Raw genomic sequence first — 18,785 nt, 5'->3', positions numbered from 1 at the left:
GGACAATGAAATGCGATTATTTAAAACAGCCAGGACCCAGTGTTCATGCCTAAAATCCTAGCTGTTGGGATTGAGGTTTGAAGCTATCCTGAGCAAAAAGTCAGTTTAATTCCATCTCAAAAATAATCAGCAGAGCTGGGAGTTTGGCTTAGTGGTTAAAGTGCTTGCCTAGCATGCATGAAGACCCGGGTTCAATTCCTCGGTACCACATATAGAAAAAAGCCAGAAGTGGTGCTGAGGCTCAAGTGGTAGAGCTCTAGCCTTGAGAAAGTCCAAGGACAGTGCTCAGGCCCTGAGCTCAAGCCCAGGATTGGCAAAATAAATAAATAAATAAATAATCAGCAAAAAAGGCAGTTAGCCGGGAGTTTGGCCTAGTGGTAGAGTGCTTGCCTAGTATGCATGAAGATCCAGGTTTGATTCCTCAGTAACACATGCATAGAAAAAAGTCAGAAGTGGTGCTGTGGCTCAAGGGGTAGAGCTCTAGCCTTGACAAAGTCCAAAGACAGTGCTCAGGTTCTGAGCCCAAGCCCAGGACTGCCCCCCCCCCAAAAAAGGCCCAGTTGGAGGCATGGCTCAAGGGGTAGAGCACCAGTCAAACAAGCACAAAACCCTGAATTCAAACTCATTAAAAAAATCAAACCCCCAAACTGAAAAATAAGGGGAGTTAAGATAAAGAGTGATGGGATATGCATAAATATATGGAAATATCACAATGAAGCATACAGATTTGTGTGACTAATATATGCTATTAAAATACTAAAAGAATTTTTTTAAAGAGCCTACATTTTAAATCTTCCAGGGTCCATTCGCAATTTATATCATTTCCTAACAACTACATTCTATGCATAATTCAAGAAAAAATTACTTAAATATTTCAGTGATTATTATCCATTAATAACAACCAAACAGTAGGTCGTGAGAATGCAAGAGACAAACTTTCCAACAAGTAAATTATATTAAGATACTTTTCAATGCAGATTCTCTTCTATTCCAGTGCTTACAAGTTACCCTTCATCAGGACCAGTGAATTCAGACTAACACCTATTTGTAACCCAAGGACACTCTGTCATTTGCTAAACACCAGGAGAGATACATAGACCCAGTGATTTTAGAGCTTTTAATCCAATTGTCTTAACAAGAAGACAGATTATACAATTGCCTCACCCTGAGAGTATACAAGATATCAGGTTTCAAGTCACAAGGGAAATGAGCTCAGACTCACACATTCCGAAGATATAATCAATATGCATTTCTCCAAGCCTCAATTTGTTCTTCCATAATTTGTGGATGGATACTTCTGCTTATTTTATCTATTAGACAGAGATATCATGACTAGGATAATATATATATCTTCTATCATCTTATGTCCAATTGCCAGACAAATAAAAGGTTGTTATCTTGTCTCCTGGACTCTGAGTGCCAGCTAATTCCCCACCCACACAAACCACTGCAAGACCCCTGGTCCATACCATACCACTGGGAACTGATTCATTGCAGCACTTCCAATCACCCAACTGGGAAAACCAGCAATCACAGGTAGAGCAGAGTACCTGCCATTCGGAAGTTGCAAGTGCCATTCAGAATGGCATCAAGACCATGAGAGCACAAGCATCTGCTCCAGAAAAGCCAGCTGGGTTTAGCACCTGCATTCCTTTCTATCTAAAACTCTGCATCTATGAATGTGATTGTCTTCCCATAACTTAAAATCCGGTAGGTATGTAGAACATGCTTTTAAATTTTAATTTTTATTGGTTTTGCTTTCTTCTATTATCTTTAGTTATAAAAATGAGTTTCCATTTTAACAAAGTAGTTTATGAATGCAATGCATCTTGCATTCTACATTTTCACCCATCCCTCCTCTAGCCACCCCTTTCCCACACTACACATTTTGTAGAATAAATATTACATTTTTTTACTGCATTCTCCCCCTCTCCTCCCCGATTTGTTTACCTCATGCCCCTTGACCCATCCCTTTCAAGAACCTGTTTCATTGGGGGGTTTTTTGGTTTAATTTTGATCCTGCCTTTCTAAGGAATTACACTATTTGACTTCTCCCTTGAATCTACCATATTTCAGTCAATATACCATGCAACCTACTTTCTTATAAATTTAAGCTAAGTCTAGATTTCACACATAAGAGAAAATATGCATCAATTATCTCTCTGGGCTTCCCTTATTTCTTTTCTAGGTTTTTCCTTTCTTTTAGAAATGATACAGAAATACCATTCTTTTACCACTAGCAACATTTTTTTTGTCACCAGCCTACACAGTAACCTGTGTTAAAGCAATGTTCTTAATGAACAAGTCCCCCACCCCTCTCTCTCATACCCCTGAATAGACTTCAGAGTGCTTAGAATCATATTGCAAGTCCATATGATCTTACAAAGTGCCAGGAGGTCTGGTTTATGCACACCTCTATAGGCTCATCCAATGGCCCCCTCTCCCTCACTTGCTAGGCTTTAGCCACATCGTGATTCTTCAGCTGGTCACAGGCCTCAGGTCTCCCTCTACTCTTCCTTCCACAGTTATTTGAATGAGTAACTCTTCTTCTATTTCTCCTCTCTTATTTCAAGACATCTCCACAGAAGACACAGAACCATGCTTATTTCCATTGGTTTCCATCATACTATTACTTATGATTTTCTGGGCTGTTTTTGTTGTTACACATCTCCTCTATACACATGTAATCCCCTGAAGGACAGACACTCATGATTAAAGCTCCAATTTGTAAACAAGAGCTAAAGGTGTAATAGCTGCACTACCACAACAGAGTGGGCGTTCATTAAGTGAAACGAGTATTATGTACTAAATTGGGCCTGCCCTGTTGCATGCTAACTTACCTCAAAAGAGCTGATAGCCACATGTTACCACAGCACATCTGAAAAGAGACTCGTCTGAGATGTGTGTGCCACCAATGTAAAACACGCACTGGGATTTGAAAACTATACAAAAATATTCAGGAGTTTGACTCTAGGCTGAAAACATTGTGAAAATAAAGAGAAAGAGAAGAAGAGACAGAGCCAGGTAGGAACAAGACAAGAGAAGACAGGCTACTGTGTAGCCCATGCTGGTCTCAAATGCTCAATCTTTCCAGTTGCCAGAATGCTGGAATTACAGCTACGTGCCACCATGCCCAGCTTGAAACTACATTTTAGTATAGTAAAATATACTATTAATATACTATTGATGTGACAAGATACATATTATTAAAATTAATAACCAGACTCTGATGGCTCATGCCTATATCCTAGCTACTCAGGAGGCCAACATCTGAAGATTATGGTTCAAAGCCAGCCTGGGCAGAAAAGTCCTTGTGAGACACTTATCTCCAATTAATCACTCAAAAACAAAGTGGTACTGTGGTTCAAAGGGGTAGAGCACTAGCCTTGATTGAGCAAAAGAGTGAGTTTTGAGCTCAGACCCTGAGTTCAAGCTCCACAATTAGAAACAAAAAACTAAACTTTCTTTTTTTTTTTTTGTGCCAGTCCTGGGCTTAAGCTCAGGGCCTGAGCACTGTCTGTGGATTTTTCTCAAGGCCAGAGCTCTACCACTTGAGCCTCAGCTCCACTTCTGGCTTTTTCCAAGTATGTGGTAGCAAGGAATTGAACCTGGGTCTTTGTGTATGCTAGGCAAGCACTTTACCACTAGGCCAAACTCCGGGCCCCCTAAACTTTCTTATATAACTAGAAAATTAAAATTACCCTGTGACTTTTATTCTATTTTTCTTGGAGGCGGCTGGCCTAGAATATTTTCCTATCCACTAAGCATTTTTATGCTTGTTTAAAAAACTGAGGTAGTTCTTCTGTCTTCTTTATGGTGTAACATATGTAGATATTTGGGGGGGCACAGAATTTGAGGGGAAAAGGGTGAAAAAGCGCAGCAGTGGAGCTCATTGGATCCTGATGGAAGTCAACTCTACAACTGGTGGGTGGAGATGGGAAAGGGTCTGGGAGAGAATGAGGGAACAGAAGACACTTTATGAATGGCAATGTACTCATTACCTGACTCGTGTAATCGGAATCCTTCTGTACAGCACCTCTAACAATAAAGTAAATTAGTTAAAAACTAAAATCAACACTGTCACGGTATATACTACAGGTGGGAAAGACAGTCTTAAAGCTACCCTGTTAAAATTCTTTTGTCATCCTATAGTATTTCTATCTCATGCCAATGTTAAGAAATTGCTTAGGAGTCACAAACAGTTATACATCACACTCTTGGGGAGGAAAATACATTTGCATAATTTCTGGATCATTATTTGCCTTCTGTTGGCAATAGAGTGATCTAGATCCTTCTCAGTCCACTTTCTGGAACCACCATCACAATGTAGGCTTCCACAATCTCTCACTAACACACCTCAACAGCTTCCAAACTGGCTTTCCATCTCTAATAGCCAGAGTGATCTTTTTAGGATGCAAGTCTTAAACACTGACTTCTTGTATAGAGCCTGTCTGTTGTACTACTGAAAATATGCGCCAGCTTTTATCTATACTTGATCTCAATTATATGTTCTACATATGGCTCGTGTCTATAATCATTCCTTCTTCCCTCTGTGCCTCTACACGTCAATCTTCTGACCTCTCCACAGCTCTGTAAAGGTGACAGGACTCCTGTGCTTTGGACTTTGTTCAAATTAGGTGTGGGCCAGAGCACACACTCATCATCCTCCGTTCGTTTGCTCAGCAACTTCTCCAGTGTCAGTTTAGGGCTTCAGAAGGCTCAGAGGTCTGCTGCATGGACTTTAAGGGGAAGACTTTTGCTCTGCAGGATGTTTTTCTTTGTTTCCTGCACAGTTTATTCCCTATGGTAAGTAGATCTAGAATACAAGCCATGTACCTAACTCTAGGCTGGCACTAAGCACGCTTGATTCTCCCATTGAAATCTTCCAATAGACCTGCATGTAAGAATATGGTATGTAGTGCTAGCTGGAGATTGGTGGCTCACACTGTAATGCTAGCTACTCAGAAGGCTGACATATGAGGATCGTGGTTCAAAGCCAACACCTAACAGGAATACCTGTGAGATTATCTCTTAATTAATCATCACAAAGCTGCAAGTGGAACTATGGCTCAAGTGGTAGAACATTAGCCTTGAGCAAATTAGCTCAGGCCCTGAGTTCAAGCTCCATGACCAGCACAAAGAGGAGGAGGAAGATGAGATAACAAAGGACAACAGCGGTGGTTAAAGCTCATATTTATCTAAGTACTAGATGCTCAGGTTTGCTCTTAGCCCTTCACATATATCACTCCAGTCTTCAGCAGTTTTCTGAGTTTAGCATTATTCTTTTTGCTATAGCAACCGATGACCAGAGCTTTGCACTCAGCTTTGCACTCCTGAGGTTTGACTTCACAGTCTGAATTGACTTGTGGTAGGTTCTATCATCATCTTACAAACAGGAAAACAAAGCAGCAACAGTAAGCTTCTCACAGTTGCACAAACAGGATCCGAAAGCCCCATTAGGTGCCCCGAATACTCTGTACTGCTTTCTTTCATTCACACTACTATTATCTACTTACTGACTTCTCAGTGCAGCCCCTCACTTCTTATTCTTTGGTTTACTTTACTAACATATTTCTTTTATGATAGGTTTGAGACTGACAGAAAAAAATCATAAAAATTCTTAGGAGGTATGAAAGAATTCTTATGTACTTGTAGTTTTTTTTTTCAGGCATGGCCATCTCATGTAACTGTGTACATAGGTTATATTATAATTAATTAACCAATCAGTGGTTGATACAGTGTTGAGACTCGTCGTCTACTCAGTTTAGTTTTTTTTTAATCTAATGTCCTTTTATCTCTTCTAGAATCGCATTTATAGTATACTTCTCATGTCTCCTAAGGTTCTCTTGGCTATGAGAGTCTTCGACTTTCCTTACTTTTGATCTTGACAGCTTTGAGGATTGCCAGTCAGCTATGGTGTCTGATGCCTCTCTTTGGATTGACTTGATTTTGTCATGATTCAAGACCACAAAGCTACCAATCAAAGGGACCTACTGTCAACATGACTTATGCTCATGACCTTGATCAACTGGCTGATGTACTACTAGTCAGATCTTTTCATTCTAAACTTTCTCCCTTCTGCACTCTTACATAGTCCGACGAATGGTGAAAGCAGTGACATTGATCAAGATGCATTGCATTCAAAAACCAAAATGCTGAATGGAAACCTCTTTGTATAACTACTTGCCTACACTTTAGGAATGTGAGATGAACCCATTCACTGTGCTCTTAGGTTGTGTCACTTACACAATAACTTCGGAATTTTATGCTGCTAGCATCCCTATTCACATTATTTTTAATTTTATTCTATTGCCAAGGTGATGCATAGAGGGGTTACAACTACATATGTAAGGTAATGAGTATATTTGCTGTCAAACATTGTTATTCCCTGCCTCATTTTTCTCCCTTTTCCTAGGTCACTTCCCCAAGCTGCAAAGTTCACAATTTTTGTGAGGGAGGAAAAACATCCCATGTAAGTTTATTATTTAAATATGTACATATATGATTATGGATATTTGTTTCGTATTTTGGGAAACATTCTAATGCTACTTATTTTATTGTTCAATCTGCTCTATTTTGGCCTTGGGTTCTTTTAATTGGCTCCTGTGTCTTTTCATGATGATACTGTCAAACTCAGTTCTTGTTTCCCTCACAAGGTTTCCTCATTTTGTAATTATGAGGCTCCAGGCTCATTTCATTTTCTTGTTCCAGAACAACAAGAGACTTCAGCTTGCAGGGACTGTTGGTTCCTTTTACTGGACAATGGTTTTAGACATGGAAGTCTGGGCGTTTAACTGTGCATGCTGGGGTGTCACATCCGTGCCCTCAGCTGTCCCACAATACACACGTGTGTACAATCCATGTATAAGCATACAATGTTTCTCTGTGTAATCACATAACACAATGCCTTCAACTACAATTCATCTTCTCAGGGTCATCTGTAAGTCCCTACCCTAAGACTAAGGATGAAATTGTGAGCTTTTGATAGTTGGAACAAAGCCCAAGCACAGTTCTGGGCACATCCAAGTTGACTTGAGATTTAGTTTACCCCACAATCTCAGATCTCAGATTTGCAAATATTACAAAATGTGTGATTTCTGGAAGTATGATATCACAACAACTTCCATTAGGTAACAGTACCGGAGGGTGCATTCACAGAGGATCTCATTTATGTGTTTTCATGCAACTCAGTGAAGGGAAAATGACAGTAATAGGTCTAAGCCATGCAGAAAGGTTCAGGCTTCCCTCAAAGGATTCAAGTGGCATAAAATGACTTGTTTCTCCACAGCAATTTACATTTATTAAAATAGATAATAAGCATAATCATTGTCAAAACAGAGCCTTTGCACTGTCCCATATCTTAATACATTTTCCAAGTTCCTGACAATCAGGCACAAAGCCATAGCAGATTAGACTTTAAGTGGAGGACTAGTCTGATAGTACAGCAGAAAACCCAATCTCACATTTCTGGGAGGGAAAATAGGAGCTGGGATCAAGCTTTGAAGGCAGAGGGTAAAGTACAAAGACGAAGGTGCTAAGTGAGGCAACTGCTGGGCTTTAACATGACACTCGGCATTAATGATGCTAATTTATGTCTGGATAAGTGTGTGTATGACACAGTAAATGTGAAAGAGGTCTAAATACAGGAGCTCATCTTGAATCTCTTACAAAGGCACATGCTTTAGAAGAGACTCCATCATCACCTAAGAATACATTATATACAGCTGTGTCAGTGAACAATGAACAAATTACATGTCTCCACACCTTTTCCAATCTATTCTCCTTTTTTCTTTTCACTATTGATCTGAAGTTTCCGCTGATGTTTTTATTAGTTAATGTTAAGCGTATTATGTGTAGGGCTCGCGGTGTTATTTCCTTACAGGTATATGGTATACATTGATCATATTCACCCCTTCAGTTACCCTTTCTCATCTATTCTTTTGTGATTTCCTTTAAAAAGTAGGTTCAATTATTCCAATGTTGTTTGTATTGAAGCCTGAATAATCCGTGTGTGTGTGTGTGTGTGTGTGTGTGTGTGTGTGTTGGCACTGGCTTAAACTTAGGGCGTAGGTGCTGTCCCTTTACTCTTTTGCTCAAGTCTGGCACTCTACAACTTGAGCCAAACCTCCCTTTGTTATTCTTTGATGAATGTCTTTCCTCAGAGGGTTTTGTCACACCATAATTCTAGCACCTAACTCCCTGCCTGATATATAGTAAATGCCTAATTATCTATTGAAAAAAATGAAAAATAAGCATGGCACCCACCCACAGGATTATCAAGGCTTCTTGAGCAGGAGCGCTTTTTCCCTTCAGGAAACTGAAAGATGTGTCACTTCACACCAGAGATATGATTGGTTACCATAGAGATGAATGGAAGAATCCTCACTGCTAGGCTTTGATAGTTTCCAAAGAAACAACGAGACTTATTTATTAGATAGGTCACTAATATGTTGCAATGAGTTATTATGTAGACATGAACTAAGAGAACATGAAAAAGATTCTACCCTGAAGGGATCACGTAAGATGCTGATCAGTTAGCAAGACCTACCCCTTACGATCATTGGCATTATGTAATGTGTGCTTTACTTACGATCTTCCAAGTACTACTGTTGATTTGAACGCTCTAATCATCTTATTCATTGGCATCATGGTAGGACAGGAAATACAGAGCAAAAGAGACTGGAGCTTATCTTCACATAGAGAAAGCCACGCTGCTAATACATAGAACTGTTCCATGCCAGTCATTCATGCTGACAAAGAGACGGTGGTCTGTAAAAGGGCATTTCATGCTGCAGGAAGCTCTCACCTGATCCAAAGGCCTCATTGGCATAGCCCATAACCCTATTCACACAGGATACCAAGGACATTAGTGCTTTCTTTTTGCTCGATGAAACAAAAGAGGATTTTATGTTCTAATGTCATAGCTTGTTAGGATTTAAATGTATTTACTTTCTCAAATTAAGTAACTAAGTAGGCAAAGCATAGGTTTTCCTCAATCACTATAATAAACTTCTTGGGTGAGATTAGATGCATCCCTGAAGGATTGGAGTGTTTTGTTTTCTAAACATAAATCGACAGAGGATTTGATTCTTGCCAAGAAATTAGTTTTCGTTGGTTTTGGTGATAATACAAAGAACACATAAGACCTTAAAATATACCAATGCAGAGATTATAAATTTTGCAAAGAATGGGTAGATGAAGATTCACTGATAATCATAGTAAACACTGAGGCTAAAGCCAGCATTTAGAGTTTCACTGGCCCAAAATAATGACGTATTAAATAATTGCAAATAGTTGATAATTCAAGAAAATTAGCTGAAGTATTAAGGCAAGGTAAAGGAGAAAATTAAACCTACAGTTGCTTGATTAGGAAGAAGAAAAACCAGATAAAGGGCTCCATGAGCAATCTTCTCATCCCCCTTCGACTAAGACTGAAGGCTTGTCAGAGGGACCAAGTAGCTGGAGAATTCTTGAGAATTACCCCTGCCTGCCCCCAAAGAGTCACAGCTCAGGATTACTGCTCCAGCTAGAATATCCCAAAAGAACAGTCTATCCAAGAGTATCTAAGGTATACAAAAAAAAGACTCATATGTCCATCCTTTGTACTTCTGAGCAAAATCAAGTTGTACTTTTGTTTTAAACCTAACAAATTACAGCTCAATTACAGGTCAATAGTGACCATTAATAAATGAAACTGTTTGTATTTCACTGCATATCTGAATTACAGTCTTGCCTTTCACACTAGCTCATTCAAGTTTGCAAAGGGAAAGCCCCCTTATCTGATGTCAAGCAAGATTTTTAACAAGTAGCCTCTTGAATTGAACTATGATGCACACCAGTTCATTGTGTGGTTCATTGTTGTGTCACCTGCTGTACCAGCAGCCATTCCCTCTAGAGTGAAGACTTGCTGTTTGTGCCAAAAAATTGTGTGATCTCTTGAAAGAGTCTTAGTAATTCCTACTATAGAAAATCCTAGCTTCACAATGGCTGATTAAGGCTCTGATAAATGCAGGAAGCAAGCTGAGGATTATCAGAAATACACAATTGACAGGGAGAGCCTACTGATGTGCTAAACACACGAACACACCCACACATATACACACACATGTGAGTCCATGGGCATGCACATTAACTGGGTAATCCAGAATTCAAAAATGCCTGAGACTCTGGATTATCTATATTTAGAAACTAAAATTCTTTTTTTTATTTAGAAAATATGTTTTAATATTTTATTTTCTCTTTGCATGTATAACACAGTTCACTTCAACAATCACAGAATCCCTTTCTTCCAAAGCCACAAACTGTATTACAAATGAAAGCTGGTACTGCTACTTATCAAAATATACAAGACAATTGATGAAACTAAATTTCTTTTAAAAAAAAAAAAAGAGTTGAACAATCACCAAGCATCCATTCTATTTAGTGCTTAGTAGTACAGATTGCCTGGAGTGATTAACAATTTCAGAAATGTCTGATCAGACTGGGGAGTAATCTATGTACTTCACATCTAATGCTCACTTGCCTCGAAGAAAAGTTTTCCTAGGGAATACCACTTGGACTATGAACATGCTAAGACCACCAAATTAGGAGTTTCTAGTCAGAAAAGCTATGTAGCACTGCACTAACTATATTGGGCTAGCTACCCAAACAAAGACCCACACCTCCATTCGACAGGCATAATGTATGTAGACAATGTAGAATTTCAAGTCGTTTAAAGGTACTTCTCAAATCGCTTATGTTGTTTGTCTTTAACTTTGCCTGTTGAAAGAGTTAGACTGTGAAATGATCCAGCAGTGGCAAAAAATAAAAATAAAAGCTGGTTTAAAATCAAACTGGTTGGGCAGGAAGCATGGCCCAGTGGTAGAGTGCTTGCCTAGTATGCATAAAGCCCTGGGTTCAATTCCTTAATACCACATACATAGAAAATGCTACAAGTGGTGCTGTGGCTCAAGTGGTAGAGTGCTAGCTTTCAGCAAAAAGGACCTCAAGGAAAGTGCCTAGGCTCTGAGTTCACACCCCAAGACTGGCAAAAAAAAATAAAACTTGGTCAATTTCCAAATCCTGGCTTGTTTCCCTAGAAACCTGGACAAGTGACAACCTTCCCAAGTGTCAATTTTCCATCTATAAAATACACATAGTGATTGCTGAGCCTCAGCATGTGGTAAATATTGAGTAACTGTATGGTACATAGTAAGGGCTCCATAAATATGAACTATCATGTCAGTAGGTTCTCAATAATATAGGATAAATGCCAGGCTCTTTCTAGCTCACTTCTATTTCAAATCAAATTACTATTTCTCCTGAAAGTGAATTTTTAGAAAATCAGAGCTAGCCATATATGGATTAGCATGGTATCTGGCTACTAAGTAATCTTAATCCATGTTGGCAATTCAAGACAATCTTCATCAAACTTTTGGAGGGCTCCATTGGAAGAAAAGTAGCTATACTTGTGAAAAGACACTGTTGAAGTAAGTTTCCGTTTTATTATAACTCACACACCATTATTATATTTGTTACCTTTGCTTCCAAACTATGCACAATACATTTTCATTTAAAAGGGCACTGGGTTTCCCAGATATATTTGAATTTAATGAAGTACTAGAAAAAAAACAGGTGTTGATCTTTGCCACCTCACAAGCTCATCAAGTTCTCCCTCTTAGCTATCTCACTTGTAGATTTTGTGCTCTTGGTAATTTTGATTCTAAAGCCAAGCAAAACACTTCCAGTTTGGAAATTCATTCTAAGTGTTCCCAGTTTTGTCTCTACAGCAACACCATCAAGAACAAATCAAGTAAAACTCAAACCCTCTCAATACATTGGAATGAATTAAAATGTCAGCGGTGGATAGAGATCTAAAGGGCACATCAGAATACAATACACAAGAAGCCATTATAAAAATAGGTCACTAGATGAGCTGAACTACACCTACCATCACGCATACCCTTAGCATTCATTGAAAGCAAGCCCTGGTCTCACTTAAAATCACCTTAAGAAATATCATTGGGGCTGGGATTGTAGTCCAGTGGCAGAGCATCTGCTCAGCATATGCAAGGACCTGTTTTTTATCCCCAGCATTGCAAAGAAGGAAAATAATATAATGTAACCCTTCTATTAATCACAATAAAAATATATGGAAAGAAAAGAAGGAAAAAAGGGAGGGAGGGAGGAAGAGAAGGAAGGTGAGAAAGAGAGAGAAGAAAGGAAAAAAAGAGGATGGGAAGGAGGGAGGAAGACAAAATCTGCATGAAGCCTCCATAAATATATAAAGCTAAGGTGACATAGACCAGTGCCTGACATGATTCTTTGTCCATACTCATGGAAAGTAGATGTAAATCCATGTACACAGAGACATGTGAATATGCATACACACACATGCACTCTGTTTCATTTCATTTTTGGCCTTGGACCAACCTTTGAGATTTCATTTGCCATATAATATTTATTGGAGAGTTTTGCTTTCGCGTTTCTATCTCTTCAAGGTAGCTCTTCTGTGAATGTCAAACTTCTTGAGCTGTCTCAGCCTCTATCAAGCTCTGTTGCAAACACCACATCAAAAGGACAATCTCTGATGCTTCCCTTCCTCACATCAATGCAATTCGTGATTTTGCCTTTAATCTCATTTTCCAGGACCCCAAGGACTGTCAAACGTGAAAGTTTCATGTGGTTTCAAGAAGTGAATAAACTAGCCCAGGTCTCCACACCTCAGAGCTCAGGTGCCATGATGTCTGCATTTAATTCAGGTGTGCAGAACTTGTTTTCCTCCTGTATGTTGGTTCTAAGTCTACCTTCTCATTAACAATTACACATTTTGTCAGACTTTATTATATAAAATGACCATATTGTCTCTCAATCTCCTCAACTCATAACTCTTTTCCTTGTTCAAACAATGTATCTGTCTTGCTCATTACCTGTTCAGTATAACTATCAACAATAAACTAGGCTCTTATCTAGACAGCACTCAATTCTCTTCTGGAAAAATATTTTAAAAAATCAAAGCATACCACCTCCATGTACACCCGGTCAAAATTTGTTCTTAAAACTGTCACTCCGACTATGTCTTACATATAATAACCTTTCCCAAAATCTGAATTTACTTGGATTTCAGAGTTGTTCCCCACCCTTCCTGCTAGTTTACCAAGAAGTAAAAATTATGATACGGATACCTTCATTTCCACAGGTGCTTTCATCTGGACAATTCATGCTTCATTATTGTGCGGCTATTCTGTGTTGGGTTCGCCCTTGGTTCCTGTGACAAACATGGGGTTCAGATCCAGACACCAGGAAGGAGAAGTTCTCCCAATTCTGGCAACATATGGGTGCAGTTAAAATTCTCCATCGTTCCCATCCTAGCCTGTCATAGATGACACAGTTCTACAAAATCTCTGTGCTTCAGTTTCTGGGACTGCCTTTTAGGGGGCAGTGGCTTCAAGGTGGGGGTGGGAAGCTGCCTTTAGACCCGCAGAGGCAGTGGCAGCGGCGGCAGCAGCAGCAGCAGCAGCATTCCAGTGACACTGTGAAGCCCAGGAAAGCACGCAGGCCCTCTGACCTTCATATGGGAATTGGTAGGGGTGGAGCCTAACTATCCATATGTAACAGGCACTGCAGGTGACTTCAATGCACGCTGAAGATTGAAAACAATTGCTGCAGCCACGTGGGGACTACGTGGAAGGAAGCTGCAGCGTGTGAGGATTCTTAACCTAGCTAGAGCTAGAGGAGTCCTTGTGGGCAAGGTGCTAAGCTTTTTAGAGTGAATCTTTCTGGTTCAGGGACAGGAGTGGGTCTCCCACTGGTCAGCTCCCTTTTCCTGGAAGTGTTCACAGGTAGGCTAGGGTTAAAGTAGGAAAAGACCAATTAATTACTAAAGACAATGATGGAAAAGCAAAAACAAAACAATAGGGGATGGACTTGTTCAAAGTACCATGTTTAGGTCTATGGAATTATGAAAATGAACGTATGCTAATAAGAATCATTTAAAACAAAGCACTCGTAGTCTTCAGTAGGAAGCCACAACATATCAACTAACACGAAAAGCTAGGCTTAAAATGTATTATTATCTTTTAAATATCTATAAGCTAGTAACTTAAAAATCTGTCCTAGTGGTGATGCCTAGCGTAAATAATGAGTTTTTTTTCCTCCTCAGTGTTTCATTTCATATTTAGAAAAGGCAGTAATTGGTTTAGAGTCTCCCAGAATTTTGACCAAGGAGATTATATTTATTATATAAAAGAAATGAGCTGAGCACTGATGGCTCATGCCTGTAATCCTAGCTACTCAAGAGACTGAGATCTAAGGATTTTTGAAGCCAGCATAGGGAGGAAAGTCCATGAGACTCTCATTTCCTACAATCTGTGAAAAAAGCTGGAGCTCTGGCTCAAGTGGTAGAGCAATAGCAATAGCCTTGAGCACAAAAGTTCAGGGACAGCACCCAGGCCCTAATTCCAAGCCCCTGAACCAGAAGAAAAAGAAAAAAAAGAAATAGAAAAGAAATTAAATCGCTACCAGTCTAAATCAATACTAGATCATCAATGATTTAGCTTGGGGCATCACCATACATTGTTTTACATAGTAAAAATAACTTTCAACTGTACTAATATTAATGAAAATAAAGCCTAATATTATTTAGCAAATACTTCATACTGTATACATGGGGCTGCCCTGAGAATATTACATGCCCTGTTGTATTTAATGCTCATGAAATTACCTTGAGAATAACCTTATGAAAAACCTTATTAAAGGAGAACCTTAAGAAATTAAGCATTGTTATCCACATCTTTGAGATGGGACACCTGAGTTTACAATGGTGAAATAATTTGTCCAAGGACATAAAATTACTGACTGATGGAGTCAAGATACAAACCAGTCACCTTCAGGGTCTGTACTCTTACCCAAGCTAAGTATATTTTTTTGAATAATACTGGAGCCAGGAATTGAAAAGGTAGAAGCACTGTGGTCTAGTGCAAATAATAGTTTTAAAAACTGGAATTTAACCCTCTAGAAGTTACTAAAAATGACCAATAAGTCATTTATTGAATGTTCAATCCATGTCAGGGTCTGAACAAACCATGTGCAAATTTTGTTTCATTTGATCCTCACAATAACCACAGAAGGAAGTCATTATTATTGTCTCAGTTTTACAGTTCAGGATTGAAATAATACACCCAGGTTCTTATTAAAAACTTCACTGATTACATGGTGGAGTGAAAGATGCTCATAAAGATACAGTGGGTAAATACTCTTAGTAAATGGTGCCCTTAATTATGGTTCTGGGGACAAGAATGGTGTTAGTGATAATCAATCCTTTGTCTTTCTTACTATTTTCTTACTTTTGTTCCAAGATACCTGTGGGTAGAAATTTGGGTGCCATATACTGCCATGAAATAGAAATATGCTCACCAACCAGATTCACATTTAGAATCATCAACGTTTAGGTCTTTGAGGATTGTGCCACTGGCTAGAATTGGGGCCCCCAATACTCTTCTATTTAGCAACAGGAACAAAAAATGATCTTAGAAGTGAAGCTCATTTCATACCCAACAATCAAAGGGTTAAATCCATGCACAGAAAGACAAATACTCATAGGTGGAAGCTTAAAAAAAAAGTTGAAGTAGAAACTAGAAGCTGGGTCCTGATGTCTCACAACCGTACTCAGAAGACTGAAATCTAAGGATCACAGTTTGAAGCCAGTCCAGGCAGAAAAGTTTGTGAGATTCTGATCTCCAATTAACCACCAAAAAGCTGCAAGTGGAGCAGTTGCTCACGTGGTAAAGCCTTGAGCTGGTGCTGAGGACCTGAGATCAAGTCCCAGTACCAACACACACACACACACACACACACACACACACACACACACACACACACACAGTATAGAGAGTAGAGCAGTGCTCACAAGAGAGTAGGAAAAGGAGCAGGGGAGATGGAGGAAGAAAACATAGTATGTGTTTAGAGGTATGGTGAAGATAGAACCCAGGGTTTCAAACCAAAGCAAACTAATGGGGAATAGATTCACCCAAAGAACTTTGAGGAAAGGATGTCGATGATCAATAGCTTATACAGATTTAACAAGAATTAGCTTTTTCTCCCAAATGTTTACCTTCTCTCAGGTTGAGTGTTCAGTACAAAGTAGTTTCATACGCTAATATCATGGAAAGTTCTCTTTTTTTTTAGGCCCTCTTTCCTCCACAACTAAATACGTGATTATAGGAAGATGATTAACTACAAGGCATCTGTTTCCTCCTTAAGAAAATGAGCATAAGTAAAATTTTGCATTCGTATGTGTTGTGTGTAGTAGGTTAGAGATGAGAAATATTCTGCAGAAATTTAAAAGCCCTCTGCAAGAATAAGACAGCTTTACTGTTTCACATGTCTCTTTCTGTGCCCCCAATGTGGCCATCTGATAGCAATCCCTGTAGCCAAGGTGGTTTACTAACAGACTAATTTAAAAGGTAAAAGGGAGAGGATTCTTTGAACTTGGCTGTTACCAGCAGAATCAAAACATCTGGATGACCACGAAGTTGTGTTGATGATTCAAAGGAATTCATTTCCAGTGGCCTGCTCTATAAACTTGGCAAATAGCAGATTAGTTCTTGTCCATATGGAATGGCCAGAGACATCTTTCTTTGAAAAGCAGCAAGGAACATCACCATACTACCATGTCCATTAACAAGACATAGGCATTCGGTAACTCAATCAAGAGCTCTCAGTGTTATTTTTCCATAAGTGACTTTGGGTTCCTATTCGATTTCTAGGTGTCAAGTTATTCTTCTTTGCTGGTCTGCCCTAAAGAGCAGAATCTGTCTTATGCAAAGATGAGGTCTGCCATGAAAAGGAGGTAGCATGAAGGTTATTTTTATGTATGTAACAGAAATTCACTTTGGAGAGTTAGAGAAAAGATGCTATTTCATATTACTAACTGATTTTTATTATTGGAGGAATCTGACCAAGCAATAAAAGAACAAAAGACATTAAAAACCAAGGGAACAATTTCTTCAATGGCTTTACATTTATCGTGACCTATGCTTTTCCTTCATGTTATTCAATGAGTTAAAATGGCTTTGGGGTATAACAGTTCCATTCTGGCTCTTTTCTTACAATATGTTGTAGATCCCCAAACAATGCTTATCTAAGTGTAAGTTTTCCTTGGGCCTATGGAAATCCACTTTCATTCTCTGAAGTCAGTAGTTGTGAGACAAGAAAACTACATGATTAACCATTCAACCTTTGGCCCTGGCTCTAATTCATACTACCCAAGGCTAATTTTGGGTATTCTAGAAACAGAATGCATGAAATCAAGCGGGGCTTCTCAGACATTAAACACACCATACACTTTCTAAAGCCAAGATCATCTCACAAGTAGATGGCAGTGTGTTCTCACTCACTTTTTTTCTGGTAGAAGATGCCCACAGATGGGTGATGAACAGTCACACTGCAGTACACTGTCCTATCAGCTTGTCCCATGTACAGACCTCTCCAGTGAGTGTGGTTGTCACTAATCCACTGATGAAACATTTTTACAATCCGTGCTGGCAATATATGCTAGAAATTCCTTCATGGTAACTAAAACCACCTCCTCTGTCTAAAACACAGACTGTGAGATCGCTCCTGTACAGAGGGGCTGGCTGTGACCACTGGCTCTTGGACAGCCTTTACTGTTTTGTTTTGTTTTTTTTCCAGATAGGTTTTCTGTCATTGCAATTGATTTTCACTGACTCATCCAGACGTTTCCCAGCCCCCTTGTGGAAAGAATGGCTGAGGTCAGAGATATCATCTTACCTTGTTTCAGCCAAGAGACAAGACCCAGGGATACCTGAACCTAATGCCCAGCTCACTGACAAACCTTTTACCGAGTCCTCAGGATGAGAGACCTTGAAAAGGATTCTTGCTACAGAATTTAACAGTGCTAACCCCTCTTGATTAATACTGTTCAAGAAATCAAGATGATTTTTATTTGAATAAGTGTAAGAACTTGGAATATGTATTACATTGATATCCAGAAACACATAGATGACACTTTATAAATTGTTTTTCAATATAATGACAGCTTTATTTTTTTCTTATGTGAACAATGTATACGTGCATTCACAACTGTTTGGCATTATAAGAAATAAGAGGGTAAAATGCAAATTACTTAAAAGTTCTTCACTCTGAATCGTCATTGATATTTTGATAGCCCTCCTTAGAATTCTTTAGGTACACACACAAGTTTTTGTAAGAGGAGTCATACTATATGTAGTTTAATCATAGATCTAAATAGGTTTACTTATCCCCTCTCCTTCATAACCAATGTTGAGCATGTTTTGCATATGTTTTATTATTGGTGGCATAATACACCAACTCTTAGAACACAAGTGAGGTTTCAATTGGTCAGTGAATTTTACCAACTGGTTAAAGAATGAAACAAGAGGACAAATGTAATGTTTTACACACACACACACACACACACACACACACACACACACACAGCATAAACCCCATCAAATCCTGTTGGAAAAAAAAATGGGAGGAAGGTATAGGAACAATGGGAACAAGGTAGAAGGAGAGAATTTATTCCAAATACACTATGTGCATGTATGGACATATCACAGTGGAACTACCTCATAAATATATATTAACTGAAAAATAAAAAGGCCAGAACAAAAAGCCAGGTGCTGGTGTAATCCTAGCTACTTAGGAGGCTGAGATCTGAGGATCACAGTTCAAAGCTAGCCCAAGCAGAAAAGTCCATGAAAATCTCATCTCCTATAAACTTCTTAGAAAAAGCTGGAAGTGGTGCTATGGCTCAAGTACTA

General features: G+C 39.0%; 1 protein-coding gene across 5 annotated transcripts in view; it reads right to left on the bottom strand.

The window, feature by feature from the left end:
- The window catches only part of Ppp2r2b (protein phosphatase 2 regulatory subunit Bbeta), a 419,132-nt gene that overhangs the window by 238,859 nt on the left and 161,488 nt on the right, over positions 1-18,785 (bottom strand). The window contains exon 2 of one of the 5 annotated variants that reach the window (XM_090331279.1): positions 13,164-13,246. The exons of the other annotated variants lie outside the window; for them this stretch is intronic. Within the exon in view, the coding sequence (XP_090187405.1) occupies positions 13,164-13,200 (37 nt within the window). The 5' untranslated portion in view covers positions 13,201-13,246. The remainder of the gene's footprint in view (positions 1-13,163; positions 13,247-18,785) is intronic. 5 annotated transcript variants of the gene reach the window in all.

This window comes from Megascapheus bottae, chromosome 4 (genome assembly GCF_031878675.1).
Source record: "Megascapheus bottae isolate mThoBot1 chromosome 4, mThoBot2.hap1, whole genome shotgun sequence".
NCBI lineage: Eukaryota > Metazoa > Chordata > Mammalia > Rodentia > Geomyidae > Megascapheus > Megascapheus bottae.
This window is presented reverse-complemented; position numbering and strand designations above follow the sequence as displayed.